General features: G+C 51.2%; 1 protein-coding gene across 1 annotated transcript in view; it reads left to right on the forward strand.

Annotated features, from left to right (window-relative positions):
* LOC128970124 (ATP-dependent translocase ABCB1-like) overlaps positions 1-13,255 on the forward strand; it is a 36,176-nt gene extending 22,921 nt beyond the window's left edge. Inside the window, exons 16-27 of the mRNA XM_054385144.1 lie at positions 1,660-1,806; positions 2,770-2,874; positions 4,244-4,321; positions 5,099-5,182; positions 6,487-6,690; positions 7,684-7,784; positions 8,077-8,217; positions 9,130-9,286; positions 10,207-10,404; positions 11,182-11,388; positions 12,382-12,528; positions 13,049-13,255. Of these exons, the coding sequence (XP_054241119.1) occupies positions 1,660-1,806; positions 2,770-2,874; positions 4,244-4,321; positions 5,099-5,182; positions 6,487-6,690; positions 7,684-7,784; positions 8,077-8,217; positions 9,130-9,286; positions 10,207-10,404; positions 11,182-11,388; positions 12,382-12,528; positions 13,049-13,255 (1,776 nt within the window). The remainder of the gene's footprint in view (positions 1-1,659; positions 1,807-2,769; positions 2,875-4,243; positions 4,322-5,098; positions 5,183-6,486; positions 6,691-7,683; positions 7,785-8,076; positions 8,218-9,129; positions 9,287-10,206; positions 10,405-11,181; positions 11,389-12,381; positions 12,529-13,048) is intronic.
* The last annotated feature ends 958 nt before the right edge of the window (positions 13,256-14,213 follow it).

Raw genomic sequence — 14,213 nt, forward strand, 5'->3', positions numbered from 1 at the left:
AGCTTCAAACCATTCCCCCTTGTCCTGTCTCTAGACACCCTCAGGAAAAGTCCCTCTGCTGCCTTCCTGTAGGATCTCTTCAGGTACTGGCAGGCAGCTCTAAGGTCCCCCTGGAGTCTTCTCTTCTCCAGGCTGAACAACCCCAGCTCCCTCAGACTGTCCTCACAGCAGAGGTGCTGCAGCCCTCTGATCATCTTCATGACCTTCACCTGGTCTCAATCCTCCAGACCCATGTCTCTCTTGTGTTGGGGACACCAGAACTGGAGGCAGGATTGGAGGTGGGGTCTCAGCAGAGCAGAGCCAAGGGGCAGAATCCCCTCTCTTGCCCTGCTGCCCACACTCCTCTGGATGCAGCCCAGCACACAGCTGCCTTCTGGGCTGCATGAGGGCACTGCTTTGAGTAATGTGATGTAAGAAAATGCACTGAGTAAGGAAACAGTGTAAGGAGAGAGTTAAATTAACTATAGAACAAACCCCAGGACAGGTAATTAGCCAAAGAATTGCACCAACACACCCTGAGTAGGAAATAATGACTATTTTTGTCCAGCTGCTTTGCTCTTTATTGTCTAAAATGTCTCTGTCAGCAAATCACAGATACAATAATACCTGTGTGGTATAAATGACTATAAATATCTGTGTATTAATAATAAATTATAATTGTAATAAAGACATGAATGTGAAGCTGGAGAATGACCAAGAAGCATGTAGATGTAGCACTTACCCATAGCAGATGTGCTTCAAACTTGAATCATCTTTGAGGAGGCCACCTCTGCTATGAGGACAGGCTGAGGGAGCTGGGGTTGTACAGCCTGGAGAAGAGAAGACTCCAGGGGGACCTTAGAGCTGCTTTCCAGTACCTGAAGGGATCCCACAAGAAGGCTGCAGAGGGACTTTGCCTGAGGGTGTCTAGAGACAGGACAAGGGGGAATGGTGTGAAGCTGAGGCAGAGCAGGGTTAGACTGGATCTGAGGAAGACGTTCTTCAGTAGGAGGGTGATGAGACTCTGGAATAGGCTGCCCAGGGAGGCTGTGGCTGCCTCCTCCCTGGAGGTGTACAAGGCCAGGCTGGATGAGGCCTTGATCAGCAGCTGAGTCTAGTTGAGAGGTGTCCCTGCCCATGGTGGGGAGGTTGGAGGAGATGAGCTCTGAGGTCCCTTCCAACCTGAGCCGTTCCGTGATAGTCCCATGGAAGCGGAGTTTGTGAGTAAGTCCTTCAGGAAAAGGCTCAAATTGCTATTCTTGGAAGAAAGGAGGTCTTCGATAATATCCATTGGCCTTCTTCTTTTACATTATTAATATTGGTTACTGAGAAACAGTCACAACTTCTGCAGCTAATTAATTATTTTTAGAGATCATAGAACCACAGACTGGTTTGGGTTGGAAAGGACCTTCAAGATCATCCAGTTCCAACCCCCTGCTATGGGCAGGGACACCTCCCACCAGCCCAGCTTGCTCAAGGCTTCATCCAACCTGGCCTTGAACACCTCCAGAGAGGGGGCATCCACAACCTCCCTGGGCAACCTGTTCCGGTGTCTCCCCACACTCACCCACCCCAGGGTCTCCCACCATGGACTAAGGAGCTCATCACAAAGCCCATGCCCTCCTTCCCTTCCCTCCATTGACGTATGTGATTGATCCTGTTGGAATACCTTTATTTTAGGACAAGAACTTACCTCCAGCTTCCTTTTTCAAAATCATGGCTCTGACCCAGAGTGAGTGGCCATACTTTGTTGTTGGAACTGTGTGTGCAATTGTCAACGGGGCCTTGCAACCTATCTTCTCAGTCATCATCTCAGATGTGATAGGGGTGAGTAACAAAGATGTGCAAATCTTCACTGGGTGCTTTTCCTTTTTGTCATTATCTCCTAATGACTTGGATAGAGGGCTGGAAGAGCTCTCCTGTGGAGACAGGCTGGGAGAGTTGGGGTTGTTCAGCCTGGAGAAGAGATGGTTCCAGGGAGACCATAGAGCATGATTCCAGGATTTGAAGGGGGCTGCAGGAGAGCTGGAGAAGGACTTTGGACAAAGGCATGGATGGACAGGACAAGGGGTGATGGCTTCACACTGGAAGAAACTGGATTGAGATGAGTCATGAGGAAGCAATTCTTGCCCATGAGGGTGGTGAGGCACTGGGACAGGTTGCCCAGAGGAGCTGTGGAGGCTCCAAGCCTGGCAGTGCAAAAGCAATGAGATGGAAGGGGTGAGAACTAAGACTGCTGAGCAGACTTTGCATTATAAAGAGAATTTCTGAACAGCTGCATGTCCAGGGTTAGAAAATGAAGCTCCATTCTCCAGCAAGAGACACTGGAGTGGCACTGGGTGGAATTTGTAAAGGTTTTCAGTCAGAACACACTGTTGGAAAGGTGTCAAAGGGCACGAACTGACAAGACAAGAGGAACAGGCTCTAGTTGTGCCAGGGGAGGCTCAGGTTGGACATCAGGAACAATTTATTTCCAGCAAGGGTTCTCAGGCACAGGTACAGGCTGCCCAGGTAGGTGGTGGAGTCCCCATCCCTGGATGTGGTGCTGAGGGACATGGTTTAGTGGCAATGGCTTAGCAGCAGTGGTGGAATTGTGAGCTCTGGGTGAGCAGTTGGACTTGATGATCTCAAAGGTCTCTGCCAACCTCCACAGTTTTATGGTCTGTATTGATCCAGTGATGAATCTTATCGTGGTTTTGATGATGCAGGAGAGAGAAAATGGGTGTGAGAGGGGAAATTCTTGCAGTGCACCTTCAGGAAATAAATACGCAGGGGGGTTTTGTCTCCTAGATGTTTGTAGAAAAAGGAGAGACTGCCATCAGGGAGACAAACAGCACATATGCACTGCTCTTCTTAGGCTTTGGCCTCATTTCTCTCGTCACCTGCTTTCTCCAGGTAAGTTTTTGTTGCTTCAGTTTTCGTGGTGTCTGGGCAGTCCAGCTCGGCTGCACTAAGTTCTCAACACCCTCATGTTAAGCAGAAGGAAAACAACGATGGGCTTTCACTGTCAGGTAGGTTCAGAGTGTAGGAAAAAGTTTCAGATGGTCTCAGTGCTGTGAGCTGACCCCCACCTCCCCAGCAAAGGAGGGCTTAGGTGTAAGGGCCAAGCTTCAGCAGAGCCTGGGCAGGAGAACCCCACAGTACCAGCCCTGGTAGTGCTGATGGGAGCCTCAGCAGCAGGGGTTCAGACCAGGCTTGGAAACTCCTGCCTTGAGTACCCAAGACCTGCTCTGGGATTCATGCAACACACCTACCAGTGTCTGCTCTGGCTGCACTCAGTCCACCTGTGCCTGCACCAAGAGAAACTGAGCAAGACCATATCATGTGCTTGAGACCATCCACATCCATACCATGCAAGCTAGAGAGCATTTCACATCGCCTCTCAGGCCTACAGGAAGGTGTCCTTCTGGCTGCACAGCGCCAAACGACTTTGACCACACTTTCTGAGCCTCAGTTCCCAGCGACAGGTAACCATGTGCATGGAAATCTGCATTTGCCACCTCCTAGAAATGGGGAACTGCAGGGAACTGCCAAGTTAATCTCTAAACCAGTTCAATTGTTATGGGACTTGAGGTCCCCAAATTCCTTCATCATTGTCCCCAGATCCCCTTAGTTATTGCTCAGCTACTTGTGTCGGTCTTGCCTAATCACCTGTGGACTCCTGAACACCACCTTGCTGCCTTCTGGCCCTGAGACAAGAGGGTGGCCTTTCTGAAAGGGCCTCCAGCCCTTGGCCTCACTTCAGGAAGCATCACCCCCACAATTCCTACTTACTGGATGCTCTTGGTAATGTAAACATTTTGGTGGTGGAGCTGTTATGGGTATTCTTCCACCCACCTGTGTCTGACCTTGTGAAGACAACATCCCATTCTTTGCTCTACCCTTAGAGGGGATCAATCTGGCTTTCAGACCTTAGACTGCCTCAGTTAGAGCTGGAATGTCTTCTACTGAGGCCATCAGGTTTAACAGTCCATGCAGACAGGCACTTTGTTCAACTGAAAAGGACCAAAACTGGGATTAGGGAATTATAAAAGCTTTGGTTTTGGTTGGGTGTTCTGTGTTTTGTGGGTGGGGGTTTTGGCTTTTTTGGGGGTTGTCTTTTTGATTGCTTGGGGATTTCAGTAGGTTGGGTTTGTTTCTTGGTTTTGGGTTTGGTGTTGTTCGTTTGTTTTGCTTAGTTGTTTTTTGTTGATGTTTGGCTGGGTGGTTTTTTTGGTGGTGGTGGTTGCTTGGGTTTGATTTTTTTTTTTCCCCCCTCAATTAGGGTTTCACCTTTGGAAAAGCTGGAGAAATCCTTACAATGAGGCTCAGGTCCATGGCATTCAGAGCAATCTTGAGACAGGTAAAACCATCCTGATTTTAGCTTGCTGGTGCCTTAGAAATGCCAGAAATGCTGTTTGTGTTTATTAATCATGCTGCAGTCCTGCCCCCAAAGATGCCTCACTGCTTTCTTCAGCTCAGCTTAGAAACTGGCAGGACTGAGTCTTCATCCCAGGGCCAGGAATAGATTTTAAATGGCTTTAAAAGATTTTAATTGGTTTTGGGTTCTCTACACAAGCCTTTGGATCTTAGTGCACTGTTCCTGATTCTGAACTGCTCTGGGTAGGGATAACAGCAAGAGCATTAAAACCTAGGGCTCTGTGCTGTCTGCTACAGGATATTCAAGGAAGGGGTGTAAACATGGACACAAATTACTCCTGGTATGCAGTGGTTGGATGTGGATGAGACAGAACAAGAGGAAATGGCCTGAAATTGTGCCCGGCGAGGATTAGGTTGGAGATGAGGAAAAACTTCTTCGGTGCAGGAGTGGTCAGGGATTGGAACAGGCTGCCCAGAGTGGCAGTAGAGTCCCCATCCCCAGAGGTGTTCCAGAAATGTGTGGCCATGGCCCTGTAGAACATGGTTTAGTGGCCATGGTGGTGTTGGGTTGGTAGTTGGACTCCATGATCTTCTCCAACCAAAACAGTTCTGTGATTCCATGATCTGTTGTATTTGTAGTTAGCTGGAGAGGACAGCCCATCGTGTGTCATCCCCTTGGCACCCAATGTGATTCACTCCTCTAGTGTAGCCCAGTGAGGTGAATTCTTTCAGATCATAACAACTTCATCTGGTGTTGTAGGATATCAGCTGGTTTGATGATCCCAGGAACAACACTGGAGCACTAATCACAAGACTTGCTAACGATACCTCAGAGGTGAAAGGAGTAAGTAACAAGCACTGGCACTTTCCACAGCTGCTTTAGCAGGGAGTGAACCACAGACTGGTTTGTGCTCTGCTGAGACCCCACCTCCTATCCTGCCTTCAGTTCTGGTGTCCCCAGCAGAAGAAGGACACGGAGCTGCTGGATTGAGTCCAGAGGAGGCCACAGTGATCCAATGGTTGGAGCACCTCTGCTATGAGGACAGGCTGAGGGAGCTGGGGGTGTTCAGCCTGGAGAAGAGAAGGCTCCAGGGGGACCTTAGAGCTGCCTGCCAGTACCTGAAGGGATCCTACAGGAAGGCTGCAGAGGGACTTTTCCTGAGGGTGTCTAGAGAGAGGACAAAGGGGAATGGTTTGAAGCTGAGGCAGAACAGGGTTAGACTGGATCTGAGGAAGAAGTTCTTCAGTAGGAGGGTGGTGAGACTCTGGAATAGGCTGCCCAGGGAGGCTGTGGCTGCCTCCTCCCTGAGGATGTTGAAGGCCAGGCTGGATGAAGTCTTGAGCAGCTGAGTCTAGTTGAGAGGTGTCCCTGCCCATGGTGGGGAGGTTGGAGGAGATGAGCTCTGAGGTCCCTTCCAACCTGAGCCATTCTGGGATGCTGTAGCAGACAGCAACATTCCTTTTGTAACCACAAGATTGCAAGCCTCTGGAATCTGTTATTATTTAATAATGAATAGCATTGTATTTATTAAAGCTTTATTGGTGCCACACAAAAATGTCATCTCTTAAGATCTGTGTATTTTTTTACAGATAGATCTTTGGTTTTAGCTCATACGAAGGTTCAGCTCTGTTAGCAGCAGGAAAAATGAGCCCTCCATGAGGGCTCTTTGGTTGAAGCTCTTTCTCCATCCTGCCTGATGTTGTGTTTCCATGCTCAGTGCTACAAACATTAATCAAATGTTGAGGTGTCTGCCTCAAAATCAGCTTTGCTCCCCTTGCAGAGAGAAAAACATGGTTCTCTAGCCCCCTGAACTAGGACATGCTGTGTTTCAAAGACCAAGTCCGAAGCCATGGTTCTGCATGCAAAAAAAAAAATGTGAGATGTATGAAATATTGATGTGTTTTCTTGGGCAAAACTTGAAAGCAAGGACTGGAAGTCTGGATGAATAGATGGGAGCAGAGGAGGAGGAGTAGCTAAGACAGGGAAGGTTTGCATGGGGTGCACCACAGACCAAAGCATCCCCTTCTGCAGACCAAACCTGCAGGCATCCTCTGGAGAAGAAATCTTTATGGGTCTAGGTAACAAACATTTCCTGCTCAGTTTCCAAGAAAAGCAGAGGAATTTATGCCACTTCCATTCTTTTGCAGGCTACAGGCTCCAGACTGGCGCTGGTTGCCCAAAATGTGGCTAACCTTGGGACTGGGATTGTCCTGTCACTTATCCATGGCTGGCAGCTGACCCTGCTGATTTTAGCTGTGGTGCCAATCATCGCTGTCACAGGAATCGTCGAAATGAAGATGCTTGCTGGGCATGCAAAGAGGAACAGGAAGGAACTGGAACGGGCAGGAAAGGTGGGTTCAGAGATGTGTTGTTCTATCTGGGTGTGACACTGGTGAGGGATCAAGAATACCCTCAAAGAAGTCCAAGTCTGCATTGTTGTATTGTTCTGCCACAGTGGTGGTACAGCAAATGTGAAGCTGAGAATGGAAAAGGTGAGCTACTATTATTTGTTCTCCAGCTGTTGGCAGCCTTCAGACCAAACTGAGCATTTCATAAGTCCTGGGGCCCCCAAGTCTGTCCCAGATCTGCATTGGGGATCCCTATTCCTTACAGCAAGGGTGGGGAGACACTGGAACAGGTTGCCCAGGGAAGTTGTGGATGCCCCCTGCCTTAAGGGGCAGGTTGGCTGGGGCCTTGAGCAAGCTGTGGGAGGTGTCCCTGTCTATGAATCTCCAGGGAGGGGGCATCCACAGCCTCCCTGGGCAGCCTGTTCCAGAGTCTCACCACCCTCCTACCGAAGAACTTCTTCCTCAGATCCAGTCTAACCCTGCTCTGCCTCAGCTTCAAACCATTCTCCCTTGGCCTGTCTCTAGCCACTCTCAGGAAAAGTCCCTCTGCAGCCTTCCTGTAGGATCCCTTCAGGTACTGGAAGGCAGCTCTAAGGCCCCCCTGGAACCTTCTCCTCTCCAGGCTGTACAACCCCAGCTCCCTCAGCCTGTCCTCACAGCAGAGGTGCTCCAGCCCTTGGATCACCTTTGTGTCCTCCTCTGGACCCACTCCAATAGCTCTGTGTCCTTTATGATGCTATGACTGTTAGTGGATGACCTGGCTGTGACAGACCACATTTAACCAAAACCCTTTCCTGCAGATGCCCAGCTTCAGGCCCCTGCTCTATCTGCGTCTCCCCATCCTTGCTCTCATCCACTCTAACTAACAGCCACCAACGTTCCACCAGGCTCTCACCAGCGCTGCAGACCCACTCCTGCTGCCCTGATCCTACTGCTTGGGTTGTGTTTGCATCTCCTCTTGCTCTTCTGCTGATCAGTGCCTGCTCTTCACCACAGATTGCTTCAGAGGCCATCGAGAACATCCGAACTGTGGTCACTTTGACTCAGGAAAGGAAATTTGAGCTGATGTATAGCCAGAGTTTGCAAGCATCATACAGGTAAAAGAGAGCTTCTCTTGAGGGCATGAAAACAGTCCCTTGGCAGGTGAAGCTAAATTAACATCAAGAAGCTGAATCAGGGTGGTAGTTGAGGCCCCATCCCTGGAGATATTCAATGTCAGGCTGGAGAAGGCTCTAAGCAAGCTGCTCTAGTTGATGATGTGCCTGCTGACTGCATGGGGGCTGGACTGGATGACCTTTGGATGTCACTTCCAACCCAAACTGTCCTGTGATTATAGTGCTGCAGGCTGATGTGCAGTCTGGTGGTGACCAGGTGTTTGCTCTGATGCAGGAGTTCTGTAAGGAAAGCTCACATCTTTGGCCTGACCTTTGCCTTCACCCAAGCCATCATGTACTTCACCTATGCTGGCTGCTTCAGGTTTGCTGCCTACCTCGTGAGGAATGGACACATGAGGTTTAAAGATGTGCTTCTGTAAGTAGCTCTTCCTTAGGTTGCTTTCTATCCACGGGGGAGGTTATATTTGATATCTCTGGAGGTATCACGAGGGAGGCCTTCAGAAACCTGCTCTAGTGGGAGGTGTCCCTGCCTGTTGCAGAGGGGGTGGAACTGGATGATCTTCAGGGCCCCGTCCAACCCAACCCATTCTATGAATCTATGATCTGAAATAACCGGTAAATGCTTCTGTCTTCCATTCTTCCCCCTCACCCTTCCCCTCTTCCCAATCCAGAACTGATGCTTTCAGCTTGTCTTTAGCTACCTCCCTACAATTTCCTTAGACATTGGGTTGCCCAGGTTAAAAGGAAGGCAACAAGAGGAGAGGCAAAGTAAAGCCACTCCTTGTTTCCATGGCCAATGAGGTTTCTTTAACAAGAGAATAACACAGCTTAGCTGCAGCGTTCTTAGGTGGACGAGATCAAAAGGTAAGTGGAGCAAGGAACAAGTGAAACTGAGGTGAGGCAATAATAAACCCTGGGACAGGAGAGGCGAAGAGCAGGAGAAAGGTTCAGCAAACATTTCCAGCCTGGAAAACATCAAGACAGAACTGAAAAAGCTTCTCTGACTGTTTCCAGCACCCTGGAAGTGTTTCCAGCACCCTGGAAGTGTTTCCAGCAAGTTGTTCCCACCAACTGGCACCTTCTCTTTCCTCTACCCTGACCTCCAGTGCTACTTTCCTCCCTGCAAATTATGGATTTTTCTCAGTATGGGAAAAAATCCCAGAGCCTGCAGTAGCCCAAGTCCCGTGTCAGATGTAGCCAGGTCACAAACCCTGCCTCACCCACATTCAGTAGAGCACGGACCTGAAGCTTCCAATCTGCCCATCAAAGCCTTGCTTTCCTTTGCCACACCAATGGAAGTGTCCTTGTCTCCTCTTGGTCTTCACAGAGTGTTCTCAGCTATTGTCTTTGGTGCCATGGCGTTGGGGCAGAGCACCTCTTTCACTCCAGACTATGCCAAAGCCAAGACATCAGCTGCCCACCTGTTCCTGCTGTTTGAGAGGGTGCCAGCCATAGACAGCTACAGCGAGGACGGGGAGCAGCCTGTGAGTAAGCATGGTGTGGGGCACAGCAGTGCAGCCTCTGCTTCAGGTCAGGCCTGGTTTGTTCTGTCTTCCTCCCACCCACACCACAGCTGCTGAGAACAAGCCCTGGGTGAGCCCATTCCCCACTGACTGATGAGTCACACTGGGGTTAAGCTTTGCTTTCTGTCTTCTGCCAAATCCTCACCTGTTTCATGGTGAAACACCTTCAAGAGCCCGTAGAAACAAACAGGCTGAGAACCATAGCACTGTTGAGATCATCACCTAGAGCTCACAGTCCCACCACTACTGCTGAGCCACCACCAGTAACCCACGTGCCTCAGCACCTCATCCAGGTGGTTTTTAAACTCCTTCAGGGACAGGAATTCTACCACCTCCCTGGCCAGTCTGGGGCAGTGCCTAAGAACCCTTGCTGGGAAGACATCATTCCTGATAGCCACCCTGAAGCTCCCCTGATGCAACTTGAGGCCACCAATTCCACAGAAAATTAATTAGAACAGCTCTTGCAGCAGAAGAATGGGTTGTGTGCAAAAAGAGCAGCTCCTTCTCAGTAGCTTTAAGTTTGAAAATGAAACTAAAATCAGCAAAGAGCAGGGCAAGGATCTGAACAAGGTCCTTGCAAAGCCACCTCCAGTTATTGTTCCTTCTGCCAATGTCATCTCCTTTAGCAGGTGGTGTGAGAGGAGCTGTCAGAATCCCTATTTATGGAACAGGATTTTAATTAGGACAGACCTGCAGGGCAGAGCAGTCAGGAGACAAGTTGTGTTTTTTGCAGGAGCTTCTCACTACAAATCAATCTGGGCAGGAGGAAAGAAGCCTGAGGCTCCAAAAACCTTCCCCTGCCCTCTTCTCTGAACACTTTTCACATTTGTCATCTGTTGGGTGAGCCTCAGCACTGACCTACCTCTGCTGTCCTCCCTCAGAAAACGTTTGATGGGAACATACAGTTCAGAGATGTGGTCTTTAACTACCCAGCTCAAGCAGAGGTCCAAGTGCTCCGAGGTCTGACCGTGGATGTGGAAAAGGGACAAACCCTGGCTCTGGTGGGCAGCAGCGGCTGTGGGAAGAGCACTGTTGTGCAGCTGCTGGAGAGGTTCTATGATCCCCTCCATGGAGAACTGGTGAGTGTTTGAAGGCAGGGGATTCTACCCCTCTGCTCTGCTGAGACCCCAGCTGCAGTATTATAGGTGTAGTTCTGGTGCCCCCAGCATAAGAGGGACACAGAGCTGCTGGATGATCAGAGGACTGGAAAACCTCCCCTATGGGGACAGACTGGGAGACTTGGGGCTGTCGAGCCTGGAGAAGAGAAGGCTTCAGAGAGACTTTAAAGCAGCCTGCCAGTATCTGACAGGATAGCTGGGGAGGGACTTTTAACAAGGGCTGGGAGTGACAGGAGAAGGGGTGATGGCTTCGAGCTGGAAGAGGGGAGATTGTGCCTGGAAATGAGGAAGAAATTCTTTACAGGGAGGGGGAGGGGAGACACTGGGACAGGTTGCTTAGGGAGGCTGTGGATGCCCCCTCCTTGGAGGTGTTCAAGGCCAGGTTGGCTGAGGCCTTGAGCAAGCTGGGCTGGTGGGAAGTGTCCCTGCCCATGGCAGGTGGTTGGAACTGCATGATCTTCAAGGTCCCTTCCAACCCAAACCATTCTGTGACCCTATGAGTCTCAGTGCCAGCCCCATGGCACACACTCACTCTATTGCATTAATATTCAGACTCACAGAATGGTTTGTGTTGGAAAGGACCTTCAAGATCACCTATTTCCAACCCCCAGCCATGGGCAGGGACCCCTCCCCCTGACCCAGCTTTCTCTGGGCCTTAAGTCTACTACACTGCCCCCACTCAACCCAAGCACCAACCCAGTGCTCTATGTTTAAATTATTTCCTTCCTGCCTGCCCAGCTCCTGGATGGGCGAAATGCAAGGGCCCTGAACGTGCAGTGGCTGAGGGCCCAGCTGGGCATCGTGTCCCAGGAGCCCATCCTGTTTGACTGCACCATCGCTGAGAACATTGCCTATGGGGACAACAGCCGGCAGGTGTCTCACGAGGAGATCGTGCATGCAGCCAAAGAGGCCAACATCCACTCCTTCATTGACTCACTGCCAAAGGTAACCATACCTTCCATGGACAGCTGGCAACTGGGGAAGCAAAAACAGGACCCATTCAGCCTTTCCTAAGGGCACCCTCAGGTAGTTTGCAGATGGCACCAAGCTGCAGGATTGTCCCCCTGCATTCAGCACTGGGGAGGCCACACCTTAAGTGCTGGGTTTAGGGACACTGGAGGGCTGGAGCATGTCCAGAGAAAGGCAAGGAAGATGGAAAGGGCTGGTGACGAGCAGCTGAGGGACCCGGGAGTGTTTAGCCTAGAGAGGAAGAGGCTGAGGGGAGACTTCATTGTTCTCTACAGCTCCCTAAAAAAAGGAGGCTGGAGCCAGGTGGGGTTGGGCTCTTCTCCCTAGGATCAGGTGATAAGATAAGAGGAAATGGCCTAAAATTGTGCCAAGGGAGGGTTAGGTTGGAGATGAGGAAAAATTTCTTTGCAGCAAGAGCGGTCAGGGATTGGCACAGGGAGGTGATAGAGTCACAGTCCTCGGAGATTTATAAGCATGTGGCCATGGCACTTGGGGCCATGATTTAGTGACCATGGTGTCATTGGGTTGGTGGTTGGAGTCAATGGTTTTAGAGGGCTTTTTCAACCCAATCAATCTCATGACTCCCCCTAAACCACTCCATGTCTCTCAAGCTGAGTTTTCTTATAGCGAACCAGGGTGGTGACAGCACTGCCTGCTCAGGCTGCCTGCTGCTGGCTCTTGGGTACTCTCCCAGGAACATCTCAGACTTCCTCTGGCACCCTGCACTCAGCTCCTCTGCACCTTGTTTGCCTACCACAGAGCAAGGATTTGCACAGGATTTGCTCTGCAGTAACAGTCAGAAATTTCTCAACTCAACTACTCTGCCTAAGATCCTCACCTCCTCCTCCCCAGTGACCAGCAAATGACCTGCTCCAACCCCATTGCTCAGCAGCCATGCAGCTCAAAAGCTTGTCCCACAGGACCGGGAACAGCTCCAGGCTCAGCCCTCTGCTTGCTTTCTGTTCCCAGAAATACAACACCCGTGTGGGGGACAAGGGCACGCAGCTGTCCGGGGGGCAGAAGCAGCGCATCGCCATCGCCCGCGCCCTGGTGCGGCGGCCCCGCGTCCTGCTGCTGGATGAGGCAACCTCTGCGCTGGACACCGAGAGCGAGAAGGTAACAACACCACCCCCAGTGCTCAGCAGCTGGGCTGCAGGACTACCCAGCGTGGGCTTTGATTGCAGGGTCACAGAATGGTTTGGGGTGGAAAAGCCCTTTCAGATCCCCCAGCCCAACCATTCTCTGACTCTGCCAAAGCTGGGGCTAAGCCATGGCCCTCAGCACCACATCTCTGCCTCTTGGAATCACCTCCAGGGATGGGCATTCAGCCACCTCCCTGGGCAGCCTGTGCCAGGCTCTGAGAACCCTTTCAGACAAGAAGTTTCTTCTCATCTGCAACCTAGACCTCCCCTGGTGCAACTTGAAGCCATCTCTCTCTGATACTAGGGAGAGGAGAGCACTAGCCCAGGCTGCTCAAGGCCTTGAACACCTCCAGGGAGGGACATCCACAAGCTGGCAGTGGAGGTGTCTCCCACCAGCTGGCAGAATAGCAGAGAGCTGCTGAGGTGGGAAGAGAGCTCTGAGCTGCTGCAGGCTAAGCAGTGCCCAGCTCACCTGTGCTTTGCTCCCCGTGCAGGTTGTGCAGGAGGCCCTGGACAAGGCCCGGGAAGGTCGCACCTGCATCGTGATCGCTCACCGCCTCTCCACCATCCAGAGCGCCGACAAGATCGCCGTCATCGACGGCGGCAGGGTGGTGGAGCAGGGCACCCACCAGCAGCTGCTGGCTCACAAAGGCATCTACTACTCCCTGGTCAATGTGCAGAGCGGGTCCAGCAACATCTGACGGTGGGCAGTGGCTGCACCATCGACTTCAGCCTGCTGCCAAGGATGCTTCTTGACTGCTGGGCTTGGGCACATTCTGTAAATAGTTTCCTCAAACCCCACAACCACTAAAGAACTGAGGGACATTTACTTTAAAAAAAAACAAACTTCCTTCTTCCACCATCTCCACCAGCACAAACCTTTACTGCTGCTCCTCCTGAAGGTTTCACAGCAGCCATGAAGAGGCTCTGCTGACCTGCCATAGTGAAATGTGAAGGACTCCACACCCTGAGTGCTGTATTCCATTTTGGGGCACTCACTCCAAGAAGGACATTGAGGTGCTGTGGAGGGGCCAGAGAAGAGCACTGAAGCTGGTGAAGGACCTGGAGAACAGGTTTAAATGCACATGCAACCCAGAGCAAGGGGAAGAGGATTCCTGTGGGAATGAGCAACTGGCTCAGTCACCACAGTGCAGAAGCCTGACTCCTACTCATGGCTTGCCCAAGCACTGATGGGTGCAGCCAGCTTCTGCCACCTCCCTGCTGCAGTCTGAGAGTCTTCAAAGCAAATGGTGCCTGTAATAAAATCACAGAATAGCTTGGGGTGGAAGGGACCCTCAAAGGTCACCTAGTCCAACCCCCCCTGCAGTCAGCAGGGACATCTCCAACTCAATTAGGCTGCCCAGGGCCTCCACCATCTCTCTGCATAACCTGTTTCAGCATTCCACCATCCTCACAGGAATAAACTTCTGCCTGTGACAAGGGACCTGCTCAGCTCCACCACCTTGACCTGCAGCCCCCTCTGCCCTGCTCATACATTCCACACACTGAGAGTGTCCACTGCACTTTGTGCTTCAGTCCCACACGGTCCACAGAAGGAGGGCAGAAACCTCCCAGGACATCTCTGAATCCACCCTGCTTTACTCCTTACAAGGAGGACATGAAGACCCCACTCGTGGATTCATGGAGCCCCAGCACAAG

Source organism: Indicator indicator, chromosome 11, assembly GCF_027791375.1.
Source record: "Indicator indicator isolate 239-I01 chromosome 11, UM_Iind_1.1, whole genome shotgun sequence".
NCBI lineage: Eukaryota > Metazoa > Chordata > Aves > Piciformes > Indicatoridae > Indicator > Indicator indicator.